The sequence below is a fragment of the Ictalurus punctatus genome, chromosome 27, assembly GCF_001660625.3.
Source record: "Ictalurus punctatus breed USDA103 chromosome 27, Coco_2.0, whole genome shotgun sequence".
Lineage (NCBI taxonomy): Eukaryota > Metazoa > Chordata > Actinopteri > Siluriformes > Ictaluridae > Ictalurus > Ictalurus punctatus.
In genome coordinates this window covers 12,487,954-12,505,071 of record NC_030442.2, presented here as the reverse complement: position 1 = coordinate 12,505,071, position 17,118 = coordinate 12,487,954, and the positions used below count along the sequence as shown (strand labels likewise).

The window sequence follows — 17,118 nt, the reverse complement described above, 5'->3', positions numbered from 1 at the left end:
TGCAAACTTAGTTAGTCCTGTTTTCCAAAATATAAGCAAATTAAAACACTGTGACCCTGACAAAGAGAAAGCAGATACTGAAAATGAATGAATGTCACTCTACACAAGCACTCTGTACATTCTCGTTAATGAAAGTGATGTTTTATTGTCCCAGGAAGTTCATTCTAATCCCACATCTAAACACCTGCTCCTACCCCCATGAGAGTAAAAACCACCCGCCCTGTGGTACATTTCCAGTTAGGAATACAAAATACCTAGACTAATTAGAATTTTGAGTTTGTTATTGTGTTTGTGTATTGAGTTTGCTATGTTAGTTTGAAATCAGCTACATATAATACACTACTGATAACTGTGATAAGTCAAAAATAGAGATCTTTTTACTATTTTCAGTACAGCACATGGTATTTATCTTGTATACATCCTCACAGTGACCAGACAATTTCTGGAAGTAAACAGTCAAGATTCCATGGCAAAGTGATGCAAAACATCAGGGGTATGATGGTGGCTTGTGTCACAACATAAAATACTTCAGTAGATTACAAAATATTTGTTTGTATCTGTTTTTTTCCTGTGTGTGTATGTGCACTTATTTGTTAGGATTACATGCCAACTCTAATTACAGGATAGTTAGCTGAATGCGTGTGTATGGGAAGGTGTGTGTTTTTTTCATGGGTGGGGCTAGAAGGCAGGCCTGGCTGAACTTGGTCTCCCAAACTTGTGCCTTATTGTGCATTTCTACTCTGTAACCTGTGGCAGTCTCACCAGCAGCCTGGAACCTGTAGAACATGTTGGGTCTGGTCAAGCTGCCTCCCGTCTTCAATGTACACCAAGTGCCTAAAGTAAGTCCATTGATATATTAACATTACAAACAGTTCTTTACTGGTTCAGCACTGAAACTGAACAAGACCTTAGATTTCATTTTGGCACACAACTCATTGTAATAAATAATCTGCTTGACCTTCAGTAGACAAAAGTTATAGTGTATTTTTCCATGTAGAAAAAACGGTTTATATGTGAGTGACTGTTTAAACATAGACCGGAGAATGATGAAGATTTCAGATAGACTGGAATGTTTAACATTAACTCAGTTAAGTTGCAGTTCACTGTAGTGTGTGCGTGAGAGTGTGAATTAGAATGTCTTGTGCAGGTCCTTTTTTATGAAGTTCCATCACACAGGAAATTACACCTCGGCTCACCAAGGTGTCTATGGATCCTCAATAAGTCTTATTTTCACATGTATATGACATTTGTAGGAAATGTAATTTTCGGAATAATCAGCCTTTACAAGTATTAAATTATTCGGGGCCAGTCACCAAAGGTATGTAGGCACTTATTGTATCTGTTAGTTTTCTTATTATTCTGCTTCTTCCCCACTGGGAGTCTATGGTAGCTCTATGAACATGATTAAATTTGGCACACTCATAGATATGACCATGAATAGTATCTGGACCAATTATGGGGTCTCTTGGAACAACTCTATAGCACCACCAGTAGTTCAGAAATTCACTTTTCAAATGGTTATAATTGTTGAACACTTTGTCTTAGAGAAAAGAAGTTCATCAGTTTTATACTCATCATGCTGACCACAAGCCATATCTTAAATTAAGACTCCATTCATTATAGTAGACACCATTTTGAAATGTATTGTATTGCATTTTTGCTCTACTCCTCGTTCATAATTTTTCCAAATCTAACCAAAATTACCTCAGACAATCAGTCTGATGAATCTCGATTGCTGCAGAGGCACACAGATGGTAAGGTCAGAATTTGGCACCAACAGCATGAATCCATGGACCCAACCTGCTTAGTGTCAACAGTCAAGGATGGTGGAGGTGGTGTAATGGTGTGGGGAATGTTTGTTTTTTTTTTTTTTTTTTTTTGGCACACTTTGGGCCATTTAATCACCATCAATCATCAAGTGAATGCCACAGCCTATTTGAGTGTTGTTGCTGACCATGTGCATTCCTTCATGGCCACAATTTACCCATCATCTAATGGTTACACTCCAGCATGATAATGTCCCACATCACAAAGCAAAAGTCTCCTCAAACTGGTTTCATGGACATGACAATGAGTTCAGTGTCACCAGATCAGAATCCAAGATAAGATTGAAAGTGCATCTGAAAAATCTGCAGGAATTGTGTGATGCAATCATTTCAACATGGACCAGAAACTCAAAGTAATGTTTCTTACATCTTGTGGCTATATTGAGAGCAAAGGGAGGTCCTACAATATTACAGATTTTTTACTGTTCCTAATAAGGTGTTAGTTGGATGTATATTGAAAAGATATATTTTGAGTTAAAAATGAAATGTGGATGTATTCTGCTGCTTAAGTGATGCTGGCTCAACAGTCGAAGTTTAATGCAAGTTATTAAAGAAAATTTCAGAAAGATGGATGTAAACTATAGAACTGATGTTTTTTTTCACTACCCATCTTAACATATGCTGACCAACTGCGGTTACGCATGTCTTGAGTCTGCACATTTAGCCTAAAATTATATTTAAAGTAAAAAAAAAAAAGGAATTTTACCTTGATGATTACTGTGTTTTTAAAGTGTCTGTGCTTTGCAGGACTTTCAGGAGGACTGTATTATCTCTGGATATCGTCACCCTCGCAGCTCTGCTACTGACTGCCTCCTCAGCCTCTTCCAGCTCACCAATGAGACTCTCAATATCTGGACGCACTTCTTACCCACCTGGTAAAAAGCTTCACACATGCTTTGATTGTGCTTTCATACTGATAAGTATTCACTTTATAATCAGTCTGAGAAAGTCTACAGTTAATTAAATTGTATAAACCAGACATTTATATTGTAATCAGCACTCTGCCACACACACACACACATGCCTTTTAATCCCACAGACCTAGAATCAGTGTGAGTGACAGTTGTTGTTGTAGTTGTTTTGCTTGCTAGTGTCTGAGTTTGAATAGACAGTGAATAGACAGTGAGAGAGGAGTTGGACCTCATTTCTCTTGAGAGTTTCCTGAGAGTCTCAGCCCTCCTGGAGACATGGCACACTTCTCCTGTGTCTGCTAATAGGCTCCTCGCATTGCATTTCTCCAGGTCTTCCACCAGCAGTAAACATGTCAGAGTGCCAGCAGCTTCTGTCGCATCTCATCCATCAGAGCTCAGGGAATAATAAAACTCTAAAATGGCCCAGCCAGCTTCTCTTTCCCTGTTCTGTGCTAGTGTTTGTGGTAGATAAGTATTATGGTATTATTCATTCCTTAGCCATTAACAAATATATACAGTATTAAACGACGTTAATGTCACTGATCTTGTATGCAGGTTTACAGTATATATGTAGTGAAGCTAGGGCTGGGCGATATTGGGGGGAAAATAGTTTTCCCACCCGAAATTTAGGAATGATTCTTGGTTACGATTTTGCTATTTTTTTTTACATAATGCAATTGAAAAATTATGCAGTATATTGTTTTATTAGAATAGACTTTGGAAAATGTAGATGGGCAAAAACAGTAACATCAGCACTATGATTTTCACAATATGAAATGCCACTGCGTCAGTATTTTCTTTCCTCAGTGTTATACTTATCATATGGAACAGCACTAGAAAATGTTTAAGTTAATGCTGTGTTCGACTTGAAGGTGCAGCATGCAATTCACAACCTCCAGTCAGTAAAAGCCAAAGAAAAACCCCCTTGACATGAAATTCATACTAGTCATTTTAGGGTCATCTCACCTACGAATTCCCTCCATGTTTATGGAGTGATGTCAAATCAACATGGCTGCACTCAGCATCAGAAGTAAACATAGTGCAATCAACATACAAATATCTGGAAGTATTTTCTGAACTATTTTCAAAGTTAATTGCAAATTGTAATTGCATTTTCCATTTGTGGACACATAAATGGTGACATAATTCAAATGAAAATGCAAATAGCATATTAATGCTTGTATTTTCGATTTCTTGAAAGCACAATGTCTGCCAAATTTCAAATGGAAACGAAAAGTCCATTTGCAATTGCATTTCCCATATCCTACGAGTTATGACCCTGTCACATCGAAATAGCAATAGCAGTTACCCTGCTTACCACTTCATTTCCTCAGTGTGGGGTATGAAGCCTGCCAAAATTCAAATGGAATCGCAATTCCCTTTGCCTTTGCATTTCCAGTGCCTTACACAGAAACCTCTCAATCTGTGAAGGGGGTGGAAGTATACTACGGGGCATGTTTGTATTTGGCATTGTATGGTTGTGTAAATGAAAATGCAAACAGTAATAATATACAGTTGCAAATACAATTTCAATTAGTTTTGAAAATAGTCCCGAAAATACCTCCATACAGATATATTAGCTGTGAAAAATCTAAAATTTTGAACATTGTGTTAGAACATTAATTCAATTTAACCTAAATCATCATGAATATTTTTCAGCATTAAGCAAAGCAAGAAAGTATTCTTTTCACTTCCTCATATCTATTATCATTTCTTTAGAGCCAAGTTAACTGAAATATGAAAATGGTCTCTATTTCAAACAAGATATTCCTGTAAGATAACATCACCTAAGTTTATCTTGTGTATGTGTCATCATACACATTTGACATAGTAAATAGAACAGGCTATATTTTTTTCTCCGTCCTTATTTGTACCTAACAGCAATAGAAAGGAACACCATTTGCTTCTAATTTAGTGTAATGTTACTTTGCTAGCAAACTAAGCTACTTGTTTACACAACGTAATAGATAGCTTGCTAGCAAACATAATGTTTTTTTATTATTATTATTATTATTTGAAATAAGTTAGAATAATGTTAGTAAATTGATACCTTTCATGTTCTCTCCTGAACAATGGCTGGTGTACCAGTTTGACCAGTTTGGTCTCTGTTTTGGCAGATGGCCGAACCAAGCTGGCAAGAGCTGGGACACACACAGTTTTTGAATTATTTAAAATTATGCACCATTACAGACAAGTCGTTTTGTTTTTTGTTTTTAAAGAAAATCTCAAAAGAGAAAAGTACACAAACTTAAACTTAAGGAAGCTGGAAACGATGGTCTGCCAGTTTGATCGGCTCAGCTGGTGTTTTCAGTCTGTGTAGCTGATCAGACCAAGCTGGATTTTTCAGCAGGGTGTGATAGTTGTGTTATTTCCTTAAGAATAAATCTACCAGTGAAGAGCTTGCTAGTGACCTGGACTACTGGTTTACACAAATTAATAGTCTAGCTTAGCTTAATTTAGCTTCAAAGTTTAACTTAGCTTGATAGACAACCTGGCCCATGGTTTTAATTACATGATAAGCCTGGAAATGCCAGTATCTTACAGGTGATTATTATTAGTTATTTATTCAGTCAGTTAATAAGCCTGGCTAGTACATTTTATTGCACAGCAGGGACAGTGTTAAGTGAAATTATATTTTCATATTTATTTGATATGTAATAAAATACTATATTGTGTTCTCTACACTGTAAATCCTAATAATTTAGCAGAACTCAATCACTTTATGTTAATAAACTCTTTTTTAAAAAAAAAAAAAAAAAACTCTTTGAAATACTGAACACACAAACAAACATTATGATGGCACTTTAAATGTTGAGTAATCAAACAGATTGTTTTAAGTTATTTCAACTAATTCCATCAGCTATTTCCATCACTTCCATTTAAGCCTGACTAGACATTCTAAATATATATCAATCTCAATCCTTTGAAGCACAAAAAACGCATGTAATATAAATTTACAAATTTATTAAACTGAACAATGAATGTCCAATCATCTACATCATTTTTAGCAAACCAAGGCTTTGAGAAATTTGTACTTTTACCAACTCTGTTCTGTGCAACTGTACAGAGCTGCATGACAAAAATGCCTGATGGTATCTGCATCTACACTCCCATTGCAACGCTCGTAGATTAAGAGTCTACTGGATATCTTTGCCACACAGCTCCACTGAGATACATTGTTCAGGCTTCCTAGCTGGTAAATAAAACGACAGATTTCTATCAAAACATTTTGGCTTGCTGAAAAAAACCCAAAAAAGTTCATGTCTCTACAGTCAGGTGTGATAATGACTGTATGATCTCAAGTATGATCTAAATACCAGGCATTTTTGTCGACTTTAAGGTCTCACTTCAGGTTTCACTTCAGGTTTCACAAGCAGCAGTCCCAGTACTATGATCAAACACATTACAAAAAGGTTGATCAAATCATTGAACAAATACGCAGGGGCAAGGAGTATACAGGTATGGCAGTTGATTAACTCTAGAACAGTGGAGGTGTTCCACTCTGTAATGTTTCAGGAGGTAGGCTCGTGAATGGTAGTTCATTGTCCATACCTTGCATTTCCACTCCATCTTGTTTCGAAGCTGAAACATACAAGCAACATTTATACTGTTGTGCTTAGCATTTCAAATAGTTACAGGCATATTGAATGTTAGACTAAGCATTCCAGGCACTACGTTGCACCTTTTCTTTTTTGTAATTGCTCCAACCTCTTCAGCCACACTTTGGCAGGCTGCTGTATAGTATCGCATCAGCTAGCATTATAGAGCTGTTGAATTATGACTGACTATTATGACTGTAACTATTACCATGACTATAACTATTACCATACAAGCCATGTACATGTTTAAATGTTTAAGAAACTTTTTACATATATCAAACTGTCAATCACAACACTATATTGTAACTAAAGTAGCTGAGGATATGTATTGCTATCCTCTTAACTCTATCATTTCACATTCGGTGGCTCAGTACAGTTAAACACTATATTTTAACAAAATGTAAATGGCTTAATCAGTCATTTTACTAAAAACATTCAGTTAAAAAGAAAGATCATAACAGCATATGTATAAAGGTATATACGTTCAGGTATATACACATCACCCAGGTTAGATTTGTCATCAGTGTATATGTCTATGGATTAATATAAATAATTTCATAGTCATAATACATGCAAACCGTATCAGGATGCACAAATTAGGACACACTGTGTTTAGCACGGATAAACCGAGTCTGATAATCTTTCTGGGTGTTTTTTTGTTTTGTTTTGTTTTTTAAAAACACTTTACAGAGCAAATGCATACCAAAAGCAAATACCTTATAGCACAAAATATGTATATAAAAAGGTAACACTTTATCTGAAGGGTACCTACATATGGGCTTCATAACACATTCATAACTATCACATGAAACTTTTATAAAACAGTGTTACATACATTATGAAAGGCTTATGTCAGAACTCGTCAGGTGACTTTACAGGTTTTATACAATATGTCGCAAGTAGCTAGCTAATGTTGGTAAATAAGGATATGACAGGTGTGTGTGTGAGAGAGAGAGAGAGAGAAAGAAAGAAAGTGAAAGTACACATATTGTACTGTAGGGTCAGTTCTGTTTTTACCTGAAAATACACAAAAATCAAATTAACCTTAAGACATTTCATGAAAGTTTCATGCCTGGAATCTTCCAATCCACCGGGGGCAGTTCAAAACAAATTACTCATTGACACGTTATTGTCAGGAGTGGTTGTGAAATGTGTGCTTGTGCGTTCCAGGCCGCTTGTGTTTGCCCTTGCAAACATTTCCCTTTCACAATGCTATTCTCTCAGCTTTGTTGTGTAACTTTAGACTTTGTAGACTTTACTTTCAGCAACATGCAAACACAATCCAGTGCTAACAATCATACAAGGCTGATTAGACAGCTCTGATTTCTGTGCGTCTTTGTGTCATGTAATGACTAAGTCGTCGCTGACACGTCCAGACATGTCAAACAGACATTGTTATACAATGCACTTCCTCAGCTTTTCTCTGGCTTTTTCCATGGCAGATCATTAACACTGTGTTCATGCTCACTACCATGGTTCCCATATCAGCCCAAACGACTTTCTCATTCCAGTGATGATCGCATGCATTGCCTTAGACATAATTTTCATCTTTTCATGTGTGACTAATGTAATTCTGAATATTTGTATAGATTTATACAAATCTAGGTTTTATATTCCAATAAAATTGGAATTCAACTACTGATATATATTGCTGCGTTCTTTGGTTATGGTAATGGAAACTTTTTAAATGCCAGAGTAGTGAAACATTATTTTGTTAATTAATTTTTTTAAATAATTAATTTTGGCTGTGCTCTGTGGTTGGGAGGTCCAGCATTACTCTGTTCCCTGTCAATCAAATGGCACTAGCCAATCATGTGCATCTTTGAGCCCATGTATAAGGAAGAGGGTAGATAGCACTTTCCTTAAAGTGTTCACCTGTGCTGTGATGTAGGATGAGCAGCGGTTTGGCAAAAGCATGTGTCAGACATAACCCTCCCATGATGGAAGCTGTAATGTGACAGGTAGGCCCTGGCTGATGGGTGGGAAGTTGCAAATGGCTATACTGGGAGAAAATGAAAGAAGAATGTTTTCCTAAATTATAGTTTAGGAATAAATATTGCAATTAGTGCTTTTTCAGAAGGAGGAGTTGGTGGTAATTTGTTAACCATTGACACATTGGTTGAAAATAGCTAAATGAAAGATTTGTTTTTTCAGACAGCCCCTGTCTCCCTCAGATGCTAAGTTATCAGCAGCAGGAATTCATGCAAAAATATGATCGCAGAAAGGAATTTCAAAACTTGGTGGTTTCCAGAATTTTCCTGGCTCACGTACGATAACGTAAAGCAGACAATGTACTGCAATTTCTGTTTGAAAGCAGGCAAAGATGTAGCCGGGCAAAGTGGTTTTCTAACAGGAAATAATCATTTCACAAAAGCGATAGTGAAAAAAAACATGGTGACAATCAAAGGCATAAAAATGCTCGCAATTTCATTAGTGCAAAGTGCGCTCCCAATGAAACTCCATCAGCCCGTGCAGTGCCTCTCACATTCGATAAAAATGCTGAGCTAAAGTGGAATTCAACACACTTATCTGATAGTGCTTGATGTACCACTGTTTAATAAATGTTCTAAACTTTCCATATATTGTTAATCGAAAAAAAAAAAAAAAAGAACAGAATATGTCAGACATACAGTATTGTGCAAAGGTCTTGGGTACATGCAAAGAAATGCTGTAGAGCCAAGATGCCTTCAAAAATAATCAAATTAAATACATTACTTACATTAAATACATTATTTTAATTTCTACATTAAAAAATAACTATACAGAGCAGTAAACAGTAATAAATGAAGCAAAGTCAATATTTGGTGTGACAACCTTTTGCTTAAAAATGAGAATTATAAGAAGCTGGTAAGTTTTACTGAGCATCTTACTGAAACAGTTCTTCTGGAGACTTGCTTCTTATATTTGCAGAGAAAGCCATCAGCCTTCATAGTGATATTTTTTTTTTGTCTGAAAAGTCTCTCTTACGTAATATGCTGCTTTCTTTAATGATGTACAAACATTTTTCTGTACCATTTTAATTTTGTGCTGGAAAACCAATGTTTGGAAATCTAAAATGTTTTTGTACTGACTCCATAATGTACAAGTCATAAAATAAAAATCTATAACAAAGCTTTTTACTTTTTAAAAAAAAAAAAAAAAAAAAAGGGTACCCAAGACTTTTGCATAATGCTGTATGATAAAAATAATTAAACCCAAATGTCTTCAGTGCATAGCAAAAACAATAGAATTGGCCTTGCCGGTTCAATACTTTCAGAGGGGACTGTAACTGCATGATTCTTCTCTCTCTATCTCTCTCAGGTATTTTCTATACAAGCTGTTGACGGTGATCTTCATACAGGATGTGTGGACTGATGCGTACACATGGCCACTGCTGGTCTTCCTGCTGTCCTGCTGCATGTACCCATTGGCATCCAGCTGTGCTCACACATTCAGCACCATGTCCACACGTGCCCGCCACATCTGCTACTTCTTTGACTATGGAGCTCTCAGTGTATACAGCTTGGGTATGGCAAGGGAATACAGACACACATATACACCTGAATGTGTGTGAAATATGTGTTTTATGTATGTAGTTATTTACTGTAGTTTATAGTCATCATTGCATTGAATGAATCGATCACTGCCACGATAGAAGATTAAAGCTTTGGATTTCTTTGATAAAGCAATGTCATACTGTGGTACAAATGACATGCAAACTTAAATGAAATGTAAATTCTTTAACAATGAGCCTTTCTGGTTGTGTTTAGGTTCAGCTATTGCCTACTCTGCATATATTGTGCCAGATGCATGGGTGAACAGTTTGTTTCACGTATATTATGTTCCTGTGGCAGTATTCAACACTGCGTTATCCACTACCATGGCCTGTTACTCCAGGTAATCACAAGGGCGTCCTGTATAATTGTCTCAAGCGAAATCTTTGCCCTCCTACATGAGAGATGAAACAAAAGTCACTTCGTATCAAGCAGTGCAATCTTGTTCAATCATAGTCAATTTTACATCAATGCTCAATTTTACCTCAGTCCATTATGAGTGACCTGAATAGTGTGGGTCTGTTTAGTGTGTGTTCACAATTGGAGATCTGAGCTACAAAAGGAAAGAGTGAGAGAGAAATAATGTAGTGCTACTGTTTCCATTAGCCAGACCTTCCAGCTGACAACACAATGCCAGGTATTAAAGAACATTTCATGCAAATACACAGTCAAGGTATTTGGAATGTCTGTAATCAATTCAAATTAAAAATGAGATTTGAAATATATGTAATAAATTAAAGTTAAAAATGAGATTTCTTATGTCTCATCATATAGGTTTTGCTGTGCAATCTGTAAGTGCCACTAACCGCTTATAGCTAAACGTTTCTCTTACTCATCTCTCGTCTGCTAAGGCTTGGCTTCCCTCTACACACTAACCCTGACACTGTGAACAGGTAAATGCATTATATGGTAACCTTCACTACTGTGTGCACATATCCATGACCCGTAAAGGACAAATCCATCCTTGCATATTAATCTTTCATTAACATGAACTTCAAATGGTGTCCATATACAATGGATGGGAAAAGTCTACACACCCTTGTTAAAATGGCAGGTTTTTGTGATGTAAACAAAGAAGAAGAAATTAAACAAATAGACCTTTTCCCACCCTCAATGTGAAATTACAATGTATAAAAATTAAGTGAAAAACAACAGAAACATTTTAGAGAAAAATATGGGAAAAAAAATTCAAAAGTTACAATAACCTAGTTGCATAAGTGTGCACACCCCTCAACTGACCCTTTGTTAAAGTCCTTTCTGATTTTATTACACCACTCAGTCTTTTTGGATAAGAGTCCATCAGTGTGGTGGCACATGTTGACTTGGCAATGTTATCCAACTCTTTCATGCAAAAACATTTTAGATCCATCATATTGCTTAGACCATGACACATTTTCCCACATGGTTGTGGTTATTTAGTTGAGCTTGGATGTTTCACACTGAAGCTGGAAAAAATGCCGACATGATTATCTTGGCTTCATTTTTTTAACATCACAAAAACCTGCCCTTTTACCAGGGGTGTGTAGACTTTTTATATCCATTGTATATACTGTATTTCATAATGAAACTCATTTTAAGTTTAAACGTCTGTCAATCACACGTTCTATTTTTGCTTTGATTAACGGTTCCCTACCCACAATGTCATTCGGCTACGTGCTAATACAGTGCTTGTTCGATTTCATCTTCGCTTCACACTCATGACTTATATCGCCATCAATGCTGCGTTGCAATCTGGAACTTTGAATCCAACATTTGCTGTATTCTATGTTCTTCACAGAGGAATAATATAAATACAGCATCAATCAAAAAACTATCACCAGAATTGCTAAGCACATCACAAATATTTCAAAACAAACATTTTATTGAGTTTCAAGGTTGGCTTTTCCTTTAATGAGCAGTTCCTTTATCTTGTTTTTCCTACCATTTTGTATTACTTGGCTTAATTCATGCATGTAGACTGCTTCTTAATCAGCAATACAGATGAAAAGTTTCTGCCTGATAAATGTAATTAAATGGTGCTGACTGAATGATGGATCAAACTTCCAAGGAAATGGAAGATTTGCTGGGTTGAAGGAGTGGTAAAATGGCAGCAAAACTCTATTAACGAATCATGAATTTGGTGTTGTCTGTTCAGTTTCGCAACATACCCTTTGTGTCATTATAAATCCCAGCGCTCCAGACATTATGATTACCACACCTTTTATATTCTGATTTTCTTCTGCCCAGATTTGCCGAAGACAAAAGTCTCAGGTTGGCTAAAGTGCTACGGGTTTTAGCCTTCACCTACCCCTACCTGTTTGACAACATTCCTCTCTTCTATAGGGTGGGTCTCTAACTGTATTCAAACCCACACACAAATACAACAATAACAATCTGGTAAATTCTTTGTTTTAGACATATTTGCTCATCTAATATGCATTGGGGGGGAGGGGGGTTGGTTCAACTGAAAGATCTGCAAAAGAGCATCTTCACTATATGCGTGATGGCCTTGACGTTCATCCTCTCTTTAACTGTTATTCTGTTGGCGCTGTAATGATGGCGCTCCCAATCCTTGCCAACAAATATGGATGTAATTAAGAAAGAAATCAGGCCTTCAGTGTGTGTAAAACCTTAGCCTGTGAGCAACTGTTAGCAAAACAAGTTTTCCCTAGCATTATGTATCCAGCCTAGTTAACACATAAACAGAACCTAAAGGTCAACAAAAATTGCTACAGCAGATATTTCAGAAGGAAAAGGGATTTTTAAAAGAAAACTGCTTCTCCCATGTTTTCTGAATGGAACAAAAACAAAAAGTATACAGTATTTTACAGTTTATTTCCAAATAAAACCAATTTCAATATTGTGAATTCAAATACTTGCCACAGTAATATTGCACAGTAATAATCTCACTGTAATATGTCACAGGGACCAAGGGAGCAAATCTGGTTGAGCTTTCTGTATAGGAGGGATGGTATAATCTCTCAGCCATATGCATGTCAATCACAATAACACTAGCTATAATAAGTGAATGTGAGTTAAAGTACACAGAAGAGAGCAGATAAGATTTTACTCCACGCTGGTGGATGGGAATTGGCAGGTAACCAAATGGGCTTTGTGCACTCAGGGCTATGACGTATATCCGTTTTGAAATAGGGTGGTTGGGTATCTCCTGTAGCATTATTTACATTTGTCAGAACAACATCATCTAACATTATAGTGTAGGCTAACCTTAGATTGGGTGTTAGTTTCTATTATTAAGCACTGTATTTTTTTACGTTCACGGTTGTGTATGTACGACAAAGTATACAGTCTGAAGCCTTAGTCCAGCTTACTAAAATGAGATTTGCAAGTGTTGATACAAATCGTAGGCATTCATTTTCAGGAGCTTTTGCTGACATCGGGTGTAAAAAATTAAGCCATTGCTATGATAGCCCGAAGTAGAGGAACCATTGTGTTTATAATACTGAAGTGTTTGTGCAAGTAGCCCATTCAGGAGAATATGGGGGAAGAAAAAATAAGTGGGTGTATCCTACTAGCCACTAGCAACAAAATAAAAAGCCTAATAAGCAAAATATAATTTGAAAGAACTGAAATATGAACAAAAAAAAAATCATACGTTTCTTTGTCTTCTTTATTTTCTTCCAAACTGTGTGTAAACTTTTGGATTCGACTGATAGTTTTGAAGTCAAACAGCATTTGATAGCAATGCAAAACTGTGTTCAAAAATATTCTCTATCTTTATCTAGATCTTCCTGTGTGTGGGAGAAGGCTGCTCTGCAAATAAAGTAAACTCTCTCCACGTTTATCACATACTCCTGGCTTTCCTCACAGGCTTTCTGTTTGCCACACATCTGCCCGAGAGGCTGGCACCTGGACGTTTCGACTTAGTAGGTAAGGTGTGATTTGTCACTCCAAGCCTTTGCTCTGTGTGTTTGCACAACATTTCAGCAACGTATGTCCATGTTGTTGACTACAAAATGGTGTGCACTCAAATTATGGACTGGCATGAAGTGATGAGAGTTAATGTGTCATAGGAAATCTTAAATTAATGTTATGCTACGGTGTTTAAAATATGTCCCTACCAAATAATATAACACACATATAAGATTAGGTTTCACAAATGTTCCTTCATTATCACAAGTGACATACATTTCTGAATGTTAATATATTAATAACAAAAAGAAATCAAAATGTTTGCCTTTCCTTTTCTGAATGTGATGCAAGTAAGGTCTAAAACATGATGGAGCTTGCTGTTATAGGATATTAATCAGTGACTGAATGAAGCTCGATCACTAGAGACTTACATCAATTACACCAATGTATACCAATATCATGGATTATACACAGTTTTAATCAGTTTATGTCAAGCATCCACCATCTTTCTGCCATTTCTGCCATATGTCATACATTGCCTTCTTCAAATCATGCCTAGTTGAAGTGGGATTCAGGTTATTTCCTTGGGTAATTTTACAGGTACAAGGAAATTATGTTTTCACCTTTTTACCCATACATGTCCACATCATGGCTTCTGAATGTGTCATGTGCTACCATTCCAACTTACAGATAAAGTTACTGACCACTTTTCAGCAGAACGAACACTTTGTACATAAAATATAAAAAAAATATTTTTTACACATTCATCACATACAGTGTGCTACAACAATTACACAGGTGCCAACATTTATGGTTTATCTGTGAATAAAATTAAAAAGCCAATTCACTAAATGGTAACACATGCGTGATGTGAAAGACACACATTTATTTATGTAAGTGAACATGAATGCGTGAACCTCATCCTTGTGAGTCAATAGAAAACAAGGTGGTGGATCTGCCTCTTTGTTTGGTTAAAAAATGGAAGAGCTGCATATTAAGTAGCAGTCATACCAGACTTTAGCCTCACAAATGCTTTCTTAGAAAAAGCTTTCATCCACCAACATACAGTACATTAGGCTATGTTAGGAGAGGCATAACGTCAGTGTGTATTGTGTTTACAGCTGTCTTCTTTGCTGCTCCTTTTGAAAAGCACAAGCAAAGGACTAGACATGGCTCTTTTCTTGCAATGACCTTAACTTTGAATTAATGCCTTGTAAAAGGTGACTAGTTTAAGCATATTTTCAGTTTCAGCTCATTAGGTACAAATGAACCAAACAAACCATTTCATATGACTGGCAAGTTGCAATGCCTCATTATACAAGATGTATTAGTGGTCATACTTCTAGAAAAGCTGTACATACATTATACAATTATAGCCATGCTATGCGTCAACATCAATGTCATGAGTCATTCACAGCAGTAACTATGCATTCCCATTGTCCCCTACAGGCCATAGCCATCAGCTGTTCCACGTGTGTGGGATTATTGCCACACACTTCCAAATGCAGGCCATAGAGATGGACATGACTTTGAGACGGCCATGGCTGCATGATCACGGTCCTGACATTACCTTCAGAGGGACCCTGGGAGCCACCATGCTGTCCATGGTCATTAGCCTGGGCATCATCTGCCTCTTCAGTTATCCTCTCTTTCAAAGCCCTTTTTGGGGAAAAGCGACCAGAGAAGGGTCTGGTGCAGCAAAGAAGAACTAAGGGCACCAACTAGAGCTTTCTGAATGCTCACTGGAAGTTTGGACATGAACTAATGGAGAATTACAGCAAGAAGAATGTTTTGGCTTAATGCATAAGAAAATGCACAAGAGGTTTAGTCATTTCTGAAAAGTGAAGGAATAATCTTGTATTTTTTGTATCTTGTAACAGGTGTTTTTAAATTGACATTTGCATTACACAGACCCAAATTTACAACTGACTTTACACTTTCCTTATAAGTGAGTTGTTATTATAATTATTATTATTATTATTATTATTATTATTATTATTATTATTATTATTATTAATTTATCTGCAATAATGGTAAGTGTGTCAAAGATCTTGTGTTCTGGAATTGCATATAAACTACACTTACAACATTGGAGTATTCCTTTAATTAAGTAGTATTACAGGTAATTTATTAGAATTATAGAAAGCATATATGTTTGTTTGTGTGCTTGTGTGTACCTGTGTGCCTCGCACAGGTATATGATTGTATAATGCTACTGATCATCTCAGGTCTTGGTGCCTCACACACTATTTATGAGATGCACATAGAATTCATGAAGTATAAGCAATCTCAGAAGGTATGAATGAGTTAGGTTTGTGTGTATGCATATGTAGGCAAATATGTGAGCATATGTTTTCCAGTTTTTGAGTGTTCATCAGTGTTTGGGAAGCTTCTTTGAAACTGTAGCTTTTCAAGCTACAGGCTACTCATAGTTTGAAGTAATTAAGCTACAGTAGTCAAACTACCCTTTAAAAAAAGTAGTTAGCTACACTACAAGTTACTAAGAAAAAGTAGCTAATTACATTGAAGCTACTTAAATGGGCAACATTTTGTTTGTATGTCATGATTGTGAATCAACTGATGAATTGATTTACAATGTATAATTTTGCATAAAGAAATTAAACACAATTTAAAGATAATTCAGAGCAATTATGAATTTGAGTGTTTTATTTATATACCATCCAAAGATGCACTTAATACTCAAACTGTATATTATTCATATTAATTATACCACTACTACTAATTCTAATAATAATATTACAATATTATTATATTTGAAGAAGGAAAACTTCAAACCTCCGCTGCCTTGCGGCCACATCCATCCTAGGCATGGAAAAGGCTTCAGGAGTAAACCTTGAGGTCAAATCAGGAGCCGGAGTCCCAAAGGCGGTTCAAGGCCAAATGTGGTCTTGTCCCGACAACCCCTGTGACCTTGTTGGTGCCAAGTTGTATCGGCTTTTGTCATTCCCTTGGGTCCACCAGCTGCGTGGAGAGGGGGGGTCTGCTGTATGGGCAACAGCTTATCCTCCATATCACCCTGCCCAGGCTCTTGTAGCTCCAATGGAGCGGACACTCCAGTGACACTGCAAGGCGCCGACACAACACGGGAAGCGGCAGTTACCGGTTTTAAGCTCATCTGATTGGCGTAGGAAATGGGTGCCAGGGGCTGCTTCTGTCGGTGGGAGAGATAATCACATCTCATTGGACAGCTACCACCCGCCACAAGCTGGGCAGCCCCCATCCAATAAGGTGCTGTCCCGCCATGGCTTGCCTGATTCACTTGGATGCATGGAACTTAGAGACTCATCGTGACAAGTAGGCCATAAATGCACCAGGCAAGCAAGGAAAAAACAAGAAGACTCCAGTTCTTTGTTTCGCAAGCTGGAACGTCAGAACC

The 17,118-nt window shown here is 36.8% G+C and overlaps 1 protein-coding gene across 3 annotated transcripts; it reads left to right on the top strand.

Annotated features, from left to right (window-relative positions):
• Positions 1–453: 453 nt before the first annotated feature.
• paqr5b (progestin and adipoQ receptor family member Vb) lies at positions 454–16,364 on the top strand. Of its 3 annotated transcripts, none has more exon segments than NM_001200191.1 (8): positions 454–493; positions 757–839; positions 2,574–2,701; positions 9,637–9,842; positions 10,086–10,212; positions 12,096–12,192; positions 13,595–13,739; positions 15,171–15,502. In NM_001200191.1, coding segments are annotated over 7 exon segments (1,020 nt in total). In that variant the 5' UTR covers positions 454–493; positions 757–785; the 3' UTR covers positions 15,434–15,502.
• Positions 16,365–17,118: the final 754 nt, after the last annotated feature.